At 40.5% G+C, this 17,496-nt stretch overlaps 2 protein-coding genes across 5 annotated transcripts; one reads left to right on the top strand and one right to left on the bottom strand.

The window, feature by feature from the left end:
* The first annotated feature begins 775 nt into the window (after positions 1–775).
* Positions 776–17,343, top strand: LOC129734038 (putative leucine-rich repeat-containing protein DDB_G0290503). 4 transcript variants are annotated; one of them, XM_055695744.1, is made up of 9 exons: positions 777–1,096; positions 1,163–1,868; positions 4,000–4,217; positions 4,283–9,673; positions 12,747–12,842; positions 12,901–13,078; positions 13,139–13,350; positions 13,693–14,040; positions 15,147–17,097. In XM_055695744.1, exons 1-9 carry the CDS (start codon positions 1,058–1,060, stop codon positions 16,170–16,172), a joined length of 8,214 nt encoding a protein of 2,737 aa, XP_055551719.1. In that variant the 5' UTR covers positions 777–1,057; the 3' UTR covers positions 16,173–17,097. The 4 variants fall into 4 exon arrangements, with proteins under 4 accessions (XP_055551723.1, XP_055551719.1, XP_055551722.1 ...); XM_055695747.1 differs by lacking the exon at positions 15,147–17,097 and adding an exon at positions 13,433–13,546 and having other exon boundaries at positions 780–1,096; positions 13,693–13,827; XM_055695745.1 differs by lacking the exon at positions 15,147–17,097 and adding an exon at positions 17,142–17,343 and having other exon boundaries at positions 782–1,096.
* On the bottom strand, positions 1,959–3,583 carry LOC129734045 (phosphotriesterase-related protein-like). Its single transcript, XM_055695764.1, has 5 exons — positions 3,281–3,583; positions 2,966–3,217; positions 2,464–2,901; positions 2,182–2,402; positions 1,959–2,120 (listed from the first exon to the last, which is right to left on the bottom strand). The coding sequence occupies exons 1-5, from the start codon at positions 3,438–3,440 to the stop codon at positions 1,983–1,985; spliced, it is 1,209 nt and encodes a 402-aa protein (XP_055551739.1). The 5' UTR covers positions 3,441–3,583; the 3' UTR covers positions 1,959–1,982.
* Positions 17,344–17,496: the final 153 nt, after the last annotated feature.

A 17,496-nucleotide genomic window follows, 5' to 3' on the forward strand; every position in this document is an offset into this window, starting at 1 on the left:
TGATTGCAAAATAGTACAGAACTTAGAAAAACTAATATTTGAATTTAAATCGCATAATACATTTTTGAATATATATCGTGTAACGACTACTCGTTTACAGAACTATCTGTTGAAAGCAGTTTAGGGGGGCCGCGAAGCTCTTGGTACTTCGCAGAGGCGGTCGTAGAGCTCTTTGTGTTTAGCAAAAGGGGCCGCGAAGCCAAAAAGGTTGGGAACCACTGGTTTGAAGGCTGAAGATTCGTTGTTTGCTGAAATTTGATAAGTGTACCAAAAAAGTCGATTTTCCTATATCAAACTTATCCATTGAGTTTTCATACACTATAGATAGAGGTTATACTATAATTTAAAGCAGTTTTTCTACAATTACCACTTATTTCAAGAGTAAGTTTCTATAGTTTTCGTTTATGGGGTTTATGCAACGCTTTGGACGGAGTTAAAATTTAAAAAACAATCGAAACAAAACGTGCTGATATAATTCTGCATGGCATCCCTGCTTACAGTCACTCACGTTCAGGGAAAGCAGATTCGCAGGTTTTTGTAGTTGTATGCAGAGTTCGAAATAACTCACCATTTCTTTTCAGCGTTCTCATTATTTGTCAAATTTTTGTTGATTTGTGAAAACTTTATTACAAAAGCGGTAATTTTCAATTTTTTATTTTTTTTTTAAGATTGCCACCTCAAATCAGTTTCCTCTTAAATTCCATTGATTTCAGCCAAGTGATAGGACCCGTAAAAACTTCTTGCTAAAGTTTCTGGCAACTCTGCTCACATCGATGAGTGCGCCATTTTTGAATTCACTCAGCAGCTGCAACAGTTTTGTGGAACAGCAAAAAACAAAAGATCAGAACGCTACCGGTACTAAAGAAGCTGAACGGTGTACGATCTAATTATAAAGCAAATTGTTGAAAATAAACATCATACTAAACAGTGAAACCACAACTCAGCCGGTAGCTGATATTCTAACTATTTAAAAATTTTACAAAATTACTTTGATGCGTGTTGTAGCGCGCTGTTGATTGACATTCCATTAACGGTGTGAAAATCAAATAAAACCGTCATGGATGGACTTCGATGGTCCCAGGTGCTAGTGCAATGGGTAAGTTCTGTGCTCGAATAGTAGATTCACATTTACTAAATGCTTGATTTGCTGTAATTTTTACAGGTCACACATTCAAAATTAATAGACTGTCAGTTCGATAACATTGAACAATGCAGCGTCGAAGATTTCTACCGGCAGTTTCGCTCTCGAATGCTGCCAACCCTATCGATTCAAGAGGATAACATAATCGATTTTCTCAAAAAACATTTCCCTCACTACGAGTTGTACCTGAACGAGTCTGGGCAAATTGCTGCACCTGACCGTTTCTACATAATCTCGCTGCTGTTGTATTTTTCTTGCGTCCTTCACCCGGACAGCTTTTTTCAGCAGATTTGCAATAATTTCGACAAACTGCAACAGATTGCCGTTGGAGCGTTCCTCAAGTCTATGCTCGATGGTAGTCAACAGCGAAAGGACATCGATCGGATGATGATCCAGCGGGCAATTCAAGATGCCATGCCGCACACAATGCTACCACCAGTTTCCATAAAAGTCGAACCACACCAGCAAGCCCCCTCGCAGTCACAATCTTCACAATCATCTCAACTGAGTTTACCTTCTCGGATTACCTCCGCAGACCTATTGGATAGTCCGCTACGATTGAACAGTCGCGTTCCACGACTGTCACCGCCAACGCCGAAAACAGTTATTCTCGATGAGCGGACAAAGCAGTTGAAAGAGTTGAAGGCCCAACTAGAGGCGGAACGTTACGAGAAAGGATACCTGGAGATGCAGCTCAAACAGTTGCAGGACAAAAATGAACGGTTCAGTAAGTTTTCATGCCCTTTTGTTTTGTTTTGAGTAGTTTTGCCTGCCTGTCGGGTAATAACCTGTTAAAGTGGAGACCAATTATTGACTTTATTTAATCGTATGAAATATCCTCCTATTTTGACATAGCTAGCCATCTGGCCGGATTGTCTATTGTAATCATGTCAATCGTTTCTTTACTCACATCTTTCGATGCTAGGCGCATCAAAATATTTGTTAGAATATGGCCGTAACCGTGTCCGCCGAAGTTCGTCTAGAATGATAGTGAAATTAATTTGTAGTCAATTCAAATCTATTGATTGACGATTTGTTACCAATCGATGTTTGGTATGGACATCATGGGACATGAGTATCCGTTCGCCAAAATCTTCCTCAAGCAAATGTAGAATGTGTTGAATACGTTGTTCATCGCTTTGCATATAACTTTTCGGAGCCCACTGTTGATAGGAGCACTCATTGCCGAACAAATCAAACTGGCAGTAGGTACCTAGTTTGGCAAACTCTAGAAGATCCTCCGAATTGTGTAGAGTCACATCTACAACGAAAATTTTCCTTAAATGACTTCGGTATTCAAGAGGCGATTGCGGAGGTTATACCCATATGACTCATGACACATTTATCGGGCTGCCCCCCGGCTTCCAGGTAAAGACGAGCAATCTCGAATGGAGCTTCTCTCACTAGTCCTGGGTGAAAAGATACCGGACAATTGAGGGTGCTCTGCACTTCCGCCGTCGCGTGGATTGTTTTCTTTTCAAATGGCGTGATCGGCCACGATGTACCAATTTCCCCTATTATACCGCAGCAAACCGTTTCCATAGCACCCCCGGATAGACTGATCGGTATTCCGGATAAAATTTCCTGCGTGTAGAAATTCTCTAGTTCTTCGACTGTCATGTTGAGCACAGATTCTGGCTGGACAGCTTGAATATAGTGACCCGTCCCGGCTACTATGTGAACATCGGTTGTGGTTGAAAGGTTATACAATTGTTTTAAATCTCTGCTCAGACCGTGCGAGGAGTTTTCGACAATTGTGCCTGTCAAAGAGGTACATAAATAAATAAAAATATAGGCATTTGAAGTTTATTCTTATTTGCCAACTTCCTCCAATTTTCTTGTACTGGTTAACATCTTTCTGGACGGCCTCCTGTGCATCGTCGTCGTTCAAAATCAGATTGTATCTGCAGCTATAAGGGTATTGCAGTATGTACCCTACATTCTGCAGTTTAATCTTGCCATCAATATAACTTTCCAGTTCTGACGGTGCGGAGATATAAAATTGGTGTAAATTAAGGGAAAGATGCTCATGCGTGAGAGTAAAACCCAAAACTTGAGGATCCACGGGTCCCCGCACTGAAATGTACAATTTGTTAAGGTTGTGATTATCGTGCAGGACCAATGGAATTCAGTTTTCACCTGTCACCACTTTTTGGCTCATCTTCCTAGCCTCGAAGAACGAAGTTTTCCGAAGAACTGATGGCAAACGGCAGAAGACGCGCTGTGTTAGTTTCTGCGCTGTAGCGTACTGATCAGTGCATTTCAGTTTAACTTTTGTTAACCTTTCAATTGATCCCATGAGTTATGCGTCTGCTTACATTCATTTTTTGGTTCAGTTCACCAGTAAAGTACGAACAGTCCCAGAAGAATCCATTCTTTAAGGTGAAACCTCATTGAATCCAAAAATAGCCGACTTCGAGTCATCACTTCGAATTTTCGGAAGCACAAGACTCGGAAATAGTTCATGCGTTCCCTGTGAAAATGCTATTTTATGTTTGCTGTGGTGAAGCAAACATAAAATAGAATTTTCATAGGGAACGTAATGAGTATTTCCGAGTCTTGTGCTTTTGAAAATTCGAAGTGATGACTCGAAGTCGGCCATTTTTGGATTCAATGAGGTTTAACCTTAAAACGTTTCACAGCAAAACTTCCAACATTTCCGTTGATTGTGAAAACTCAATTTTTCACACCAGCAGGCCGTGATTGTCTTTTAAAGCAAATAAAAGTTAGAAAAAAAATGGATACAGAAAAACTGTGAGTACCTAACTAGTTTAGTTGATACATCCGGCGTCCTAGGAAAATAAATAATTTTTCTGCAATCCGACATTAAGCTAAAAGTATTTTTTTGTCGTTTCCAGTGGAGGATAAACGCAAACACCTGAAGGAAATTCGTGAGTTGAAAGCCGAACTTCAATCGGGCGACCGAGAAAATGAATCGCCTAACAAGCAGCGCGCAGACGGTGACCATAAGCTGGTCCGCATCCAGCGGCTGTTGGCCGAGAAGGAAGATACTGTCGATCGGCTCAAAATCGAACTGGAAACAATCAGCGAAAACAACAAACACGCTACAGAGATGGTAATTTCAGAAAAAAGCTCATCCAACCCTCTGCGTAACTTTGATTGTTCTTCCTTTTGTTTTAGATTAACTATCGGAACACGCAGATCGCTAAGCTGAACAACAAGATTCTTGAGTTGGAAGGGTCGATCGTCACCCTCAGTGAGTGCATTGAAGAGAAAGAAGAAGTGATAAAATGCTTACGGGAGAACAACGAGGATCTGCAGAACTTCATTAAAGAGAATCGCTCGCAGCGGGATGGTGGAGCGTTAGCAGAAAATCTGAACACTTCTTTCGAGTGTCTGGATCTGAGTGCGGTAGCAAGTAGTACTGGAACCAGCGGGGGTACTGGCCCAAGCCCGGAAAATATGGCTTGCGCCGTGGTAGATGTCCAACTGAAAGAAAAAGAGGTGGAAAATGGACTACTAAAGCGCTCTTTGGAAATGTACGAGCAAGAGAAAGTACGCATTTCCGGACTGGTTGGACAATTCTTCCGATTGTACGATGACATAGTGGGAAAGCTCCCTGGTGGAAAAACAGCTCTGGGATCCCTTGGCGAAGTTGGTTTCGTAGAAAAAATGAACCTTTTCAAGACGTGCTACGAAGCTCTTTTCGAGGAATATGCCAAAGCCTCACAGGCCAAAGAAATGATGGAAGAAAAGAACGATACTCTGGAGGAGGATGTAAGACAATTGAAGGAAGAAGTGATGGCTAAAGAGCAGGTTTTACGGGATCTCGAAGTTCGATCTGCTGAAATTGAGCGTGAATTAGAAGCGTTAAGAAAGAGCACTTATGAGTACCAGCATGAAAATGCAGCACTGAACGAATGTGTGGTAAAACAGAAACGAGATTTTTTGAAGTTGATCTCAGAAAAAGATGCGCTCAGTAAACAAAACTTAAACTTGAATGTAGAATACAACAGTCTGAAGGAAGAATATGAATCTATTTTGCAAAAGGTTGACTATCTGATGGTTGCTTTAAATGAGGATTACGAGGACGGCGATTACTCATCGTGGTTTGAGAAAATGGAAGATTTGACTACTCGCTTGGGAACGTTGAAGGAAGATAAGGATCGCATGGCAGCGCTGAATATGAAAATAACAGTAGAGACGATTGCTTTGCAAAAGGAGATCTCTAACGGGGAAGATCAGCGCAAGTGTCTACAGGAACAACACGCCCAAGCTGAAAGCAGAATACGCTTGCTCCAGGAAGAAGTTGAACAAACCAAGAGTGAATTGAACGAACAAAACCAAAAGGCCTGCCTCATCGAAAAGGAAAAGATTAATTTGCAGGAAATGATGAACATTTTGAGAGAAGAGCTTGAGCAAACCCAGTCCTCACTACAAAGTACTTTGAAAGAATTGGAGGCAACCGAACAGTCTTTGGAATCCAATAGGCAGGAAGTACTCTCCAGTAAAAATGAGCTTGCCGACGAGAAGAAACGTAACTCCGTTCTAACATCCGACCTAGAAAAACAAACTGCGCTTAAACAAACATTTGAAAATCAACTCCAAACTGTAATAGCTGAAAAATGTCAACTTGAAAGCAAACTTGCTGAACTCGAGAGCGAGTTGCAAATACAGATAAACCTATTGGAAGAAGCTCAACAAAAAAGCAATGAATGCGATAAGCGTAATGACCTCTTGAAGGATAACATTCGTAATCTACAAGAAAAAAATAAAACCTTGGAGGAGACTATTGCTCAGCAGCGTGATCTATCGGAGTATAATCTGGAACAAATCGAAAAACTAACATTGAATGTTCGCGAACTGGAAGACCTTCTGCAAGACGTGACTGAACAAGGCAAATCATTAGAGCGCAACTTGGACGATAGACATGAACAAGATCAGCTCTCATTGCGGGATAGTGCAAAGGAGAAAGAAATTCTTACCTCTGCCAACCGCTCTCTGTTGTCCGGGTTAACCCTCATACAAAACGGTATTGAGTCACTGGAAAGCCAGTACACGATTAAAATTTGTACTCTACAACAAAAACTTGCACAATTTGCCACATTACTATCAAAGCTTTCTACCCAACAGTGTAGAATGCGTCTAGAAAAGACTTCTATGGAAGAAGTTTTAGTCCGAATTACTGACGAACTTCAAGCTCTGCAGACGGAGAATCAACGGCTGACGAAAGAGAAAGAGTCTGTTTGTGAGGAAGTAATCAGAGTTCAAAAGGAGAAAACAGCCGTTGAGGATCGCAATTCGCAACTAGCAAGCGATATGAGTGAGTTAAACGTTACATTGCAATTGGAGCAGACAAAGGTGAAGGAATTGAGCAGCCAGGTGCAGTCGCTAACCACCGAAAAAAATAAACTCCTAGACCAAAGCTCGCTGACCGAAGCAGACCTCCAAAAGCAATTGTGTGACGCGACTGCAGTTTCAAAGCAGCTGCAGACAGAAGTTCGGCGTGTAGAATCGGCTATGGCCGAGCTGGAAAAGCAGCTTAAAGAAAAAGCGGAACAGGCGGGTCTCCTCTCAAACGAACTTGACGAAAAAGAGGTACGATGCACTCGACTGGAAGTGGAGTTGAAAGAAATGCATGTAAATTTGAAAAATCAAAAGCAATTAACAGCCCAACAGTTGGAGCTGAAGAGTTCACTTGAAGACGAACTACGGATTGCACGCGAGGATCTGTCAGGTTTGGAGGCCAAAAACCGTCGTTTGGATTTCGAACTTAGCGACAAGCTAGCGGAGATCGATCGACAAGCAGGCACTGTTTCGAGACTGCGTCACGACAAAGAGCTGCTCGAAGAAAAGGTCCAAGAACTGGCAACAGTTCTAGGTGCAGTTCGGCAGAGTAAAGCTGCAGTGAGCGAAGAGCTTGAGCAGGAACGCGAAAAATCCGATGAACTTGAGTCCCAGTTCGCAGCAATCAGTGAAAAGCTAGCTGAAGTAGGCACAGAACTGGATTTGTTGCAAAGCCAACTGGACACAGTACTTGCTGAAAGAGATCAACTGGTAATGGAAAAACAAGAACTTAATCAGCAAGTGGAGGAGCTAAGGGAGTCAAATTCGACTCTAGAGGAAGACCGTGATACTCTACGCGAAGAAAAGTGTCGCTTGGCAGCCGAGGTTGATAAGATCGATTCTGATAAGGAAGCCATTGGTGAACAGTGCACGAAATTGCTGACAGAGTTAGCTAAGGTGAGAGAAACTTCGAAGGATTCGAACAATGAACATGAAGCTAGAATCAATGAGTTAACAGAACAGTTAGCCCTTCTGAAAGAGAAACTGAAAGTGAGTTCAGAGGCAAACCGTGAAAAGGTTAAAGAACTCGAGCAGACAAAGCAGCTTCTTGAAAATGCATCATGTGACAAAACCGAGCTAGAAACAAAACTTTCCGAAATATCTCGAGCTATGGCTGCGCTGCAGCTGGAAAAGTCGCAACTAGAAAATGAGCAGTTGATAATTATAGCAAAACTTGAAGCGCAAAAGTTATCTATTGAACAGTTGAATGAGGACAAACAAAGTTTATCTGAAACCAATGAAAACCTCGCGATGCAGATCACCTCCAAAGAAACGATTATCAATGAAATGGACAGAAAGATTGAAAACTTGATCAAGACAACTGAATCTACTAGCAAACAAATTGAAACGCTGGAAGAACAGAAAGCCGCCTTACTTGAAAAGATGTCTGTTCAAAAAACAAATTTATCCGAGAAAATGACTTTGATTGCGAACCTCCAAGGTAGTTTGACTGACGTGAACGAAACGCTCAAGCAGAAGTGCTTAGAGCTGGAAGTACTTTCAAAGCAGCTGGAAGAGTCGGAAATGCGTGCGCGACGTGTGAAGGAGGAAAACGAAAGCATGAATCTGCGAAATTTGGCGTCAACTGAGAAGCTAACGAATAACCACAAGGAAGTGTTGGACAAGCTGGAAAATGCCCAGCAACGCAATAATACACAAGAGTGTAAGATTCAAGAGCTAACTAAAGAGCTAGAAATCTTCTTGAACGAAGTAGCGAGCAGCCAGCGACGAGTAGAATCGAAGGACGAGGAAAATCGCACTTTAAAAGAAGCTTTGGATGTTTCTAAAACTGAATGTGCTGAGCTTGCATCAAAGATAGAAGAACTAAACGATGAAAAAACATCGCTTGAATCTGCCCTAATAGAAATTCGAAACGAACTTGAAGTATGTGCAACGGCACTGGCCAACAAGCAAACTAAAATCGAGGAGCTTACTAATTGTCTATCTGATAGCACTGCAACCAACCAATCGCTTCAGAAAAAATCGGAAGAGTTGCAGGCTATACGAAACTCGTTGGAAATCCAACTTCAAACACTTACCGAGCAGGTTGATAACTCTAAATCCGAGAACGAGACCTTGAAGGCTACAATCGCTAACAGAGATAATGAAATCCATCAGCTAACCGAGGGTCTAAGCCAGGTTAAAGAATTCCAATCAAAACTGGAGAACAAAGTGACCGAATATGAAACTACCATCGCCGAGAAAGACAAACTGGAAGCTAAATTAAAACAATTGCAAGATGAAGAAAATAGTTTAAAGGAGGAAAAAACTGACATAGAGCGTCGGCTGATCCAGCAGCTTCAAGAATACGATACGTTGAATGAAGTTTATCTTAAAGAACGGGATGCTAACAAAACAATGAAACTACACCAAGAAGAACAGGATCGTAAAATACGCATTTTGACGGAAGAGCACAGCCATCTCAAGTTAACTCATGAGGGTGTTAAATCACAGTTGTCCCTAAAGGAGAAACAGCTTTCCGATAAAGACAAACAGATGGACCGACTGAAACAAGAAATTGACGAACTCTTCGGTAAGAATCGGCAAGTTGATACGCTTTCTCATGAGATGATGACGTTGAAGATGCAGAAATCAGAGCTTGAAGCGAAAAGGGATGAACTACAGGATACCATCCAGCATCACGAGGTACAGGAGCGAACCATGCAAGAGAATTTGCAACAGCTGCGGAACAGTTTGCGAACAAAACAGCATGAGATGGATTCGCTACACTCTGAACTGACATCCCTCAAAGATGCCGCCCGTGTTCTGAAGATCGAAAATGGCAAACTAAAATCGAACCATGATTTGCAATCTACCAAACTGCTTAATTTGGAGCTGAAGAACGAAGAGCAAAGTAAAAAAATCGAACAGTTAGAGCAGTCGCTTAGCAAAACCGAAATCAGTCACTTAGAGGACAACTCAAAGGTAAGCGTACTGTTGAAAAAGTTGGAAGCCTACAAGCAGTATGAGGTGCAGCTCCGTAAGCTGGAAGAGTTGCATCAGAAAGAACGCGAGATTAACGAGAAAGGGCAACTGGACATTGACATTTTGAGGGCGAAGCTGATTAAAAACCGCAAAATAACCGAGGACAAGGAACAACAGTGGAACCACGAGCGAGAAGCTTTGATGGCTAAGCTGGCGGACAACTCCAAAACGTCCGATGAGAAAATACACGAAATCCGTACTGACTACGAGAGCAAGCTGGAAAAGCTGAAGGAAAAAATGGTAAGTCCCTTACTGACACATGCACTGCCGGTAACCGCAAGTCAGTTCCATCTGTAAAAATGTTAAATCGAGAAAACAGCTTCGAAAGATATTTTATTCACGCTCAGTTATCACTTATTTAAGATGACTTATTTTTACAATTTTCATGCTAAAATATTGTTTGCATACTAGCCTGCACTAATTACGTTGTGAAAACCACTGAAATCATTGATTTTATGATAAAAACCTTGAGTGTGACTGACTTGCCGTTACATTCTATACCAAAGAGAAAAGTAACCGCAAGTCAGTCACATTGCCATATTGAAACTATAGTGCGTGTTGACGTGTTGTTATTCGTTGCCGTGGAAAACTGTCAAGTCAATCCTTCGCTGTTAGGAAGTGTATGTTCATGAGAACCGTTTAAAAAATGTCGACATTGGAAAATCTCATGATGTACGGAACCGATGAAAGCTTATCCGGTGAGGACTCGGATAAAGAAACTGAAACCGGGACTGCAGTTGGTTTATCCGACAACTAATGTCAAGATGATCCAAATCCATTTGAGGTTCGAGCATCACCTTTGAAGATTTCTTGGAACAGGGATTCTGATGGAAGTTTTTTCGATACTCAAGATTTTCCGGAAAGATCCACGAAGAAGCGAACCAAGAAAAAAAATTGACTTGAATTCGTTTTACCAGAAAATTGCTCCACATAAATTCATCACCAATTCAAACTAAAAAATAATCCCAATAATTCTTTTCTCCGCTCCCCATCCATCTCACTGTCGTATTATGCATGTTTTTTTTTTTTGTAAATCGGTACCGACTTTCGGTTATTTTTCTTCTGGGACTGACTTGCGGTTACTTTGCATAATGGGACAATTCGACTTGGTATTGATTTCCATTTTTGTTGAACAAACCACTATTTTTTATCGTTACATCTGAAAATATACCCAAAGCTAGGCCAAAATCCGATGCTAACTCAAAATTGACAAAATTACAGATGGGACTGACTTGCGGTTACCGGCAGTGCATGCCTACTGTAGCGTAACAGTTGCGGGGATGTTCTAAAGAATGGAGAATAATGTTTCCTCTAGTATCTTGAGATTATAAGCACCTTTCCTATCATTTTATCGCTTGTATTCATTTTTAACTACGTATTTAAATGTTTGCTTGCTTAAGGGTTTATTTATTTTAGCTTTCGAAACATTCATGTAATTCCTTCATCACATTGCATGAGTTAGCAAATGTAGTCATACTATCGTGTGATATTCGACAGGCTTGGACTAATTTTCACTTTGCTCTCTCTGCTCTCCTTACTTCCAGATTGTTCAGTCTTGCGTAATCTCAAGTACTAGTAGTGAGGAAACATTCTCCGAAACGTTGCCTTCGCCATTACCAGGGGGAGTATCTGTTGAAGAACCGTTAAACCCAGTAGCTCGTAGCGATGCAGAAAGTGGGAACCGTTGGAAACGACTTGCCTGTAGGATAATTAAATATCCACTAATCATTCTTGTCGTCAACCTACTGCTGTTTAGCTGTATCAAACACTCGCTGAGCGAGGCTGAGTTGGAACTAATGTTGAAACCAGTAAAGCCACCTTTTCATTAGGGCGTGTGCCCAATCTAAGTTACATGCTACCTATCTATCTTGAGTTTGTTCGGTATGACAATACTGTTTTATGTAAAAGCTTTCATATTTATTGTTATGAATGATAGTTTTGCACGACTTTGTTATTTACAACGCTACACTGTGTCTTTTTATGGTGATGACATTAATCCCTAATCTCGACTTGCCCATGAGACGACCTGCTCGTCAAAGCTTCTGTAATACGGTCCATATTTTCCGATTCATAGTCCCTTTTTCATTTGAGGACTTTATTATGTTAACACTTAGAGGTATGAACAAACGAATACGAAAATTACGCATACCATGCGAAACTAGTTTACCACATAATAAGTTGTTTTGTGAGTTTTGAGTGTTATTTAGGAAAATAAAATTACAGTTGTAACGAATTCCGAGAAAAACCGTGTAAAGTGCTGCTACCTAATGTCAAATTTTCTACCCAAATTTTTAAGCTGGAAAAACCCAAAATAAAGCTTTACTTCTCAATAAATTTTACATAACACTAGATAAAATGACTTTTTTACATTTTACAGTATTCACCAACAGAAAAACTTTTTACTTTAAACGGATATGAAAGTTTTTCCTACTTCCTCAAAACTCAAGTTTGCTTTCAACCGCGTGCGTTGCCGCTAGCGTGTTAATAAAACAAATCAGACCAATTTACGAAACATTACGATTACAACTAAAAACATCACCCGAACTGTTTCTGACGTACCTATAAAAGAATGTATCAGTGTAAAACCGTAAACATTCGCAACATACAACCGGCTGACTATGGGGACAACGAGTCGTCTTAATAGTTCGATAGCGATGCTGTTGGTGTCGGTACTAGCGGTCGCGCTGGTTCAAGATATCGCGACGGCCAGCTCCCAAATTATCCCCTACCATTGGTTCAGCAATCAACAGCAAGATCTACAGCCGGAAAAATATGACTATGGTTCAGTTTCGGTCAAAGCGCAACCGGTGAAGCGGAAGGACGGAGGCTACGGATGTAACTATATTCTGGTGGAGAAGATTATCCACTATTGCTCACCACAGAAGACTGTACTAAAGGTGTTGCAAAGGAACGCCAGCAGTTCTCTGATGACGAGCGCCGTTTCCGCTGCAGCCCCCAGTGAATGTAAACAGGTCGAGACTGGGCAAATTAACCGCGGTAGCCCGCTTCGAATCCCTATAAATATAGACTCGTCCATGGAAGATTAAATTTTGGTCGGCAGGTGGTTTCTTCAAATGTTGATGATTGTTAAAATTAAAATAAAAAAGAACTGTTAAGAAGTTCGGTTAATTTTGTTATTACTATATATTATTTAAAAATAAAATGCTTTAAAAAATAAATGATCAAATGAAAACCACTAAATGATGACGTATTGAGACACAATTGTTACCTCTATTCGCAGAATGATGATTTATTTTTGGGAGTAACGGTCGACAGAATTATCTACATTCTCCTCTCCTTTGCTATTTTTCAGGCGGTGCTTTACAACGAAAACTTGCAGAAAGCAACTGCAAAGCACGAAACGGATCTTAAGGAATTGAAGGCTCAACTGTCGCAAGAAATGAAAAAGGTAAATATGCGCAGAGGTGTGAAACAAACCTCTCACTACTTGATCTTTGTTCTCACAGTTCAATCAGCTGGAAACTCACAATGCCAAGGTTCAGGAACAGCTTGAGAAGTTGAACCAGCGCAACTTGGATTTGAGGAGGGAACATGAGTCCCTCAAGTCGAAGCATCGGATCCTGGAGGATCTTTATAAGGAACGACGATCGATGCTTCCACCTCCAATGGCGTCCGGTCGCGGCTGTTAGTATCATTAGCTAGTACCGAAGAGAACCGATGCCGATAACAGCAATCTTTTTACAGTTTCCAGTCTCAAAATGGAGGACGAGCAAGGGGAAATTTTTAATAATACCTATCTGACCGATTTAAAGCAGGGTCGAATGTCACCCCCATGCGGACGTGAGTCGGTTCCGATGTCGGTATTAAATCAACGCAACTCTATGGTTCCCCCGCATCTGAAGTGTAGTTATACCGTGCAGTATAACGATGGAGATGCGACCGACGAAGAGAACAGGGTAGGTGTAGGAATCCGATGCCATGGTGCACAGTTCAACCTTCTCTCGTGTCATTCAAGCGTTTTATTCTTTTGTGTTGTAGAGAGTTAAGTTTCCAGGCAGAATGATTAAAAAAATTAAAACAGAAAGTTTAGTAGAGGAGGATTACCTAGACAGCAAGAAATAGCAAAGATTAGAGAGCGGTCGAGTTGGATGAGTTAAGTTTCAGTTCTGCTGCTTGTTTGTCTGTCCGTTTGTGTGTGTGGGTGATTGTCTTTGGCCTTTTTCTCAAATTTCCGCAACTAATGTGTGGTTTTCTCAATTAACTAATACCAAAATGTCCAATGACTTGTTTTCTTTCAGGACACCGCTTTCGGTGGATTGGACGATAGCAGTGCAAGCTTGATATCACGCAAAAAAACGGGCGGAACAACTACCTATAGACGACCGGGTCCACCCACGCCCAGCAAAAAAGGCGGTCGTCTGTCATTTGGAGGCACGGTACCAACCAACGATTTTCAGTATAAGGAAATTTGCAAAGAAAACGCAAATAGTGGTGGCAGTACCATCGGGAGTCGATTAAGCTTTGGCGGTCGCAAAAGCAACGTCGATTCGGGAATGGCGGAGCTGAACGCTAGGCACAAGACCCCTGGCAAATTTTCGAAGATGTTCAGCTCATCTAACCTGCTCAATCAGCTGTCTAAAGACGAGGTAGATGATAAAAAGTTTTTTCCTTTCTATATTTAAATGTGTCATGGGTGGAATCTGTAGAATATTCTGTGTGTATTTATGTATTCGTTTCTCGTGCTCAAAAAGGTTTTTGATATTTTTTTTTTCAAATCGTTCGGTTCCGGTTCAAACTACGATTGACTCACGGTTTAGGTGCGTCGAGGTTGCAAGTTACTATCAATGGTAACGTGTTGGTACTGGTGGAGTAAAGCGTATTTACAAACATACTTGTCATTGCGCTAGCAACTAAACATACGCGCTAATCGCGTAGGTTTGTTACTGAAAAATGTTATGTCATGTCGGTGTTACTCATACAAACTACAACTTTTTTATCGCTACATGTTTATTGCATGACAACACAAAGGTTTTTACCTAAATGTTCGTTTTTATTTTTTGTTTTACTTTGTTACTGTCGCGACTGCTAAACACGCTAGCAGCAGGACACGTCTCTTGATTAGTGATCGACATCGAACCCGGTTGAGCTCGAACAGTACGATCGGAAAAAGTTCAATTCCATTTCGGAACGGAACTCTTTCACCAAAAGGACATTCTTATAACATGTTGTTTGTTTATGTGGACGAAAATGTTGACATAAACGAAACTCGAATTCTATTCAACCGAGACTGGCAATACATATTCTGCTGTGAGAATGCAGAATGCGCACAAGGAAAATTATTCAACTTGATTCAATAAATTTAATGGTCAAAGTCAAGTCGGTCAACATGGTCCAAACAGCATCGTAGTGGACTTTTCGAGCTGGTTCGCGTTGAGAGCGTTTGCAAGTTTAACTTATATCCTTATTTCACTGTCGTTTTCTTTGAATTTGTGTATCAAAATTCGTGCAATTGAAGTTTTTTTATAAACGTTATCCATGGAAAAAATATAAAAAAATCGTTTGTTCCGATGTCGATCATTCCACTTTGACACTGTAACGAAGGTTATGATAACCCTTGATGTAGGTTGTAATTTGGTTTAGGATTGATAATATCTGCATGAAAATCAAAGTTTATTCATGTTGGTTTGAACTGTTTCAAAAACTGGCTCGCTCTAGCATGTATGCTTTTCTATAATTTTCCCCACCGGCAAAGACCCCTAAGAGTCACGAACAAATATCCAGCATAGTAAACCAAACCGGACGGCAAATTCAACCTAGAGCGAAACGCAACTCCATCGATGCGGTCGGCAGGTTTGTGGTAAACCGATCTCACAAAATCGCGCATCTGCGTAAACGATCGACTCGTTTTGATAAAAATCGGCGCCTAAGCAGCGTCGATAGTGACAGTCCGAGTAGCGCAAGAGATAGTGGTGATCCGTACAGTGGATTTTCGTATGATGGAACTCCGGATCGGATACGTAAGATCGATATCAACTCCATGGATGTCTTTGGAAAAGCTGATCCACTTGTTGGGAAAGTTGTTGTGTTCAGCGGCGAACGGAAAGATAGTAACAATAACAACATACCAATTGTTTCGGATTCTACACGGCTAGAGGTTGCCGAGATTATCAGCAACAACAGCGATCACATCGAAACAAGTGATTTCGTGCAAAAACTAGGCAATTGTCGCCGGGCGAATTACCGCCGTAAGAGTCATGACCAACGGCGCCAAAGCTTCAATCGCCTAAGAAACATTGAAGGGGACGCTATTTTACACCGCCCAGCTTGTGGAAGCTCCTCTCCGGAAGACGACACCTACACGGTGGTCGTCGATTCCTCGCAGTCAAAGTTCGAATTGCTAGCCCAGCAAAAGGCATTGGAACGTCCTAGTGAAATAATACCTTCACAGCGCGCAAATCCTCAGAAAAATAACCTGAATCCATTCGATGACGTTGTTACCAGTTCGACCGGAATGAACCCGCTGGCAAGCATCCCCATGTTGGCCCGGTTTTCGGAAATCCTTCGTATAGCAACACTACAAAAGGAAATGTTCAATCTCCAACATAAGCAGTCTCCACAAATCGAACAGAAGGATGAACACTGCGCTAGTGCGACAAGCAAGGCACAATTCAACGATCAAAGCTATAAGCTGCTTGTCGCTTTCGCTGGGTTAAGCTTTTCGGCGTTAGTTTTTAGCCTTTACATGCACTTTGTTGATTTTCATGCGGTTCGGCAATAGGCGGAGATTCGTAGTGCGAACGTTTAGCTACAGTGTAGCAGTGGAAGTAATAATTTGTGTGTTTGTATGTGCAACCGATTCCACCCATTAGGCCATTTGTTTAAACGTAGTCTGATTGTGTCTCTCTTCTGAATGTTTTAAGAAGTTACATTCCCAGTATTATTTATTGATTGTAGTTTGTGCTTGTATTACCAATAAAAATATTTTCAATATTCAGTTATTTTAATTATATTTTTAATGTTCACATGATAATGTAAATGTTTAATCATTAATTAAACAATTTTTTATGATAACTAAAAACTTACTATTGAATATTCAGACAAACAGAGATTTCATAATCTCGAATTTTTACAATATTTTCAACCCTCCGAAAAATTGATTAGCAGTTTGTTATTATTTTAACAATTCCGAACAAGTCAACCCTGTTACCTGTTCACTAACATAGTATATAACCTGCCGTCAGAAGTTTCTCATTCGCGCGTTTCCTCATTAATTTATAGAAACAAGTATTGATGTAATTCTAATTTGTAATATAAATTACAAACAGACGAAATGCATCATTCCAGAACGAATGGGAATGACATTATCATTTTTTTTTGCTGAGCAAATAAAAGTTGTAAAACTGGATAATGAAACAAAGGCAATTTTATAATCAAGTGCACTCCAATGTGCACTTCTAACTAATAATTGTTTTTGACATTACGAAAATGCTAAATATTTTGAATATGAACATAAGTACAACATGAAAACAAAATTCTCTTTTTAACAGTGAAAGGGAAAAAATAAAATTAATCTACATCATCTATTCTGCATTACTGTCGTTATAGTGTAGACTTCCTATTATTTGGATTGTATGTGATGCTATAGATTCTGCATGTTGTTTGTACCATTGTCAATGCGATATGTGTAATTAACCACTTTCTTTTTCTTGTCTTTTTTCTATATTTTTCTTCTTCGGTACCGTTTCAGAACTCTGTACCTCGGAGACGGTTGAGCCTATTCAATAAGAAATAGCAAGTCTAAAGGGGACGCTCCCGTAGAACGAACAGTAGAGTAGTTTTATGTTTTAGTATGTACATACCAGATGCTTATTCTTCAATAAGATTTTAACTTATCTTATGTTTTTAAATAATAAAAACATTTTAGCACTAGAAGAGATTTTCCCCAAGTTAGATCATTATTTTTTCAAAACCCCGAAAGGTTACTCCTGTTTGAAAATTGGTTTTGGAAAAGAAAGAGAAATTGCATGGGGTCTCTGAAAGCACTTTGCCATTAACATTAATATATGTTGAATGTTTACTCAACAGTGTGACTAATTGTGTGT

This window comes from Wyeomyia smithii, chromosome 1, assembly GCF_029784165.1.
Source record: "Wyeomyia smithii strain HCP4-BCI-WySm-NY-G18 chromosome 1, ASM2978416v1, whole genome shotgun sequence".
In the NCBI taxonomy this organism is placed as follows: domain Eukaryota; kingdom Metazoa; phylum Arthropoda; class Insecta; order Diptera; family Culicidae; genus Wyeomyia; species Wyeomyia smithii.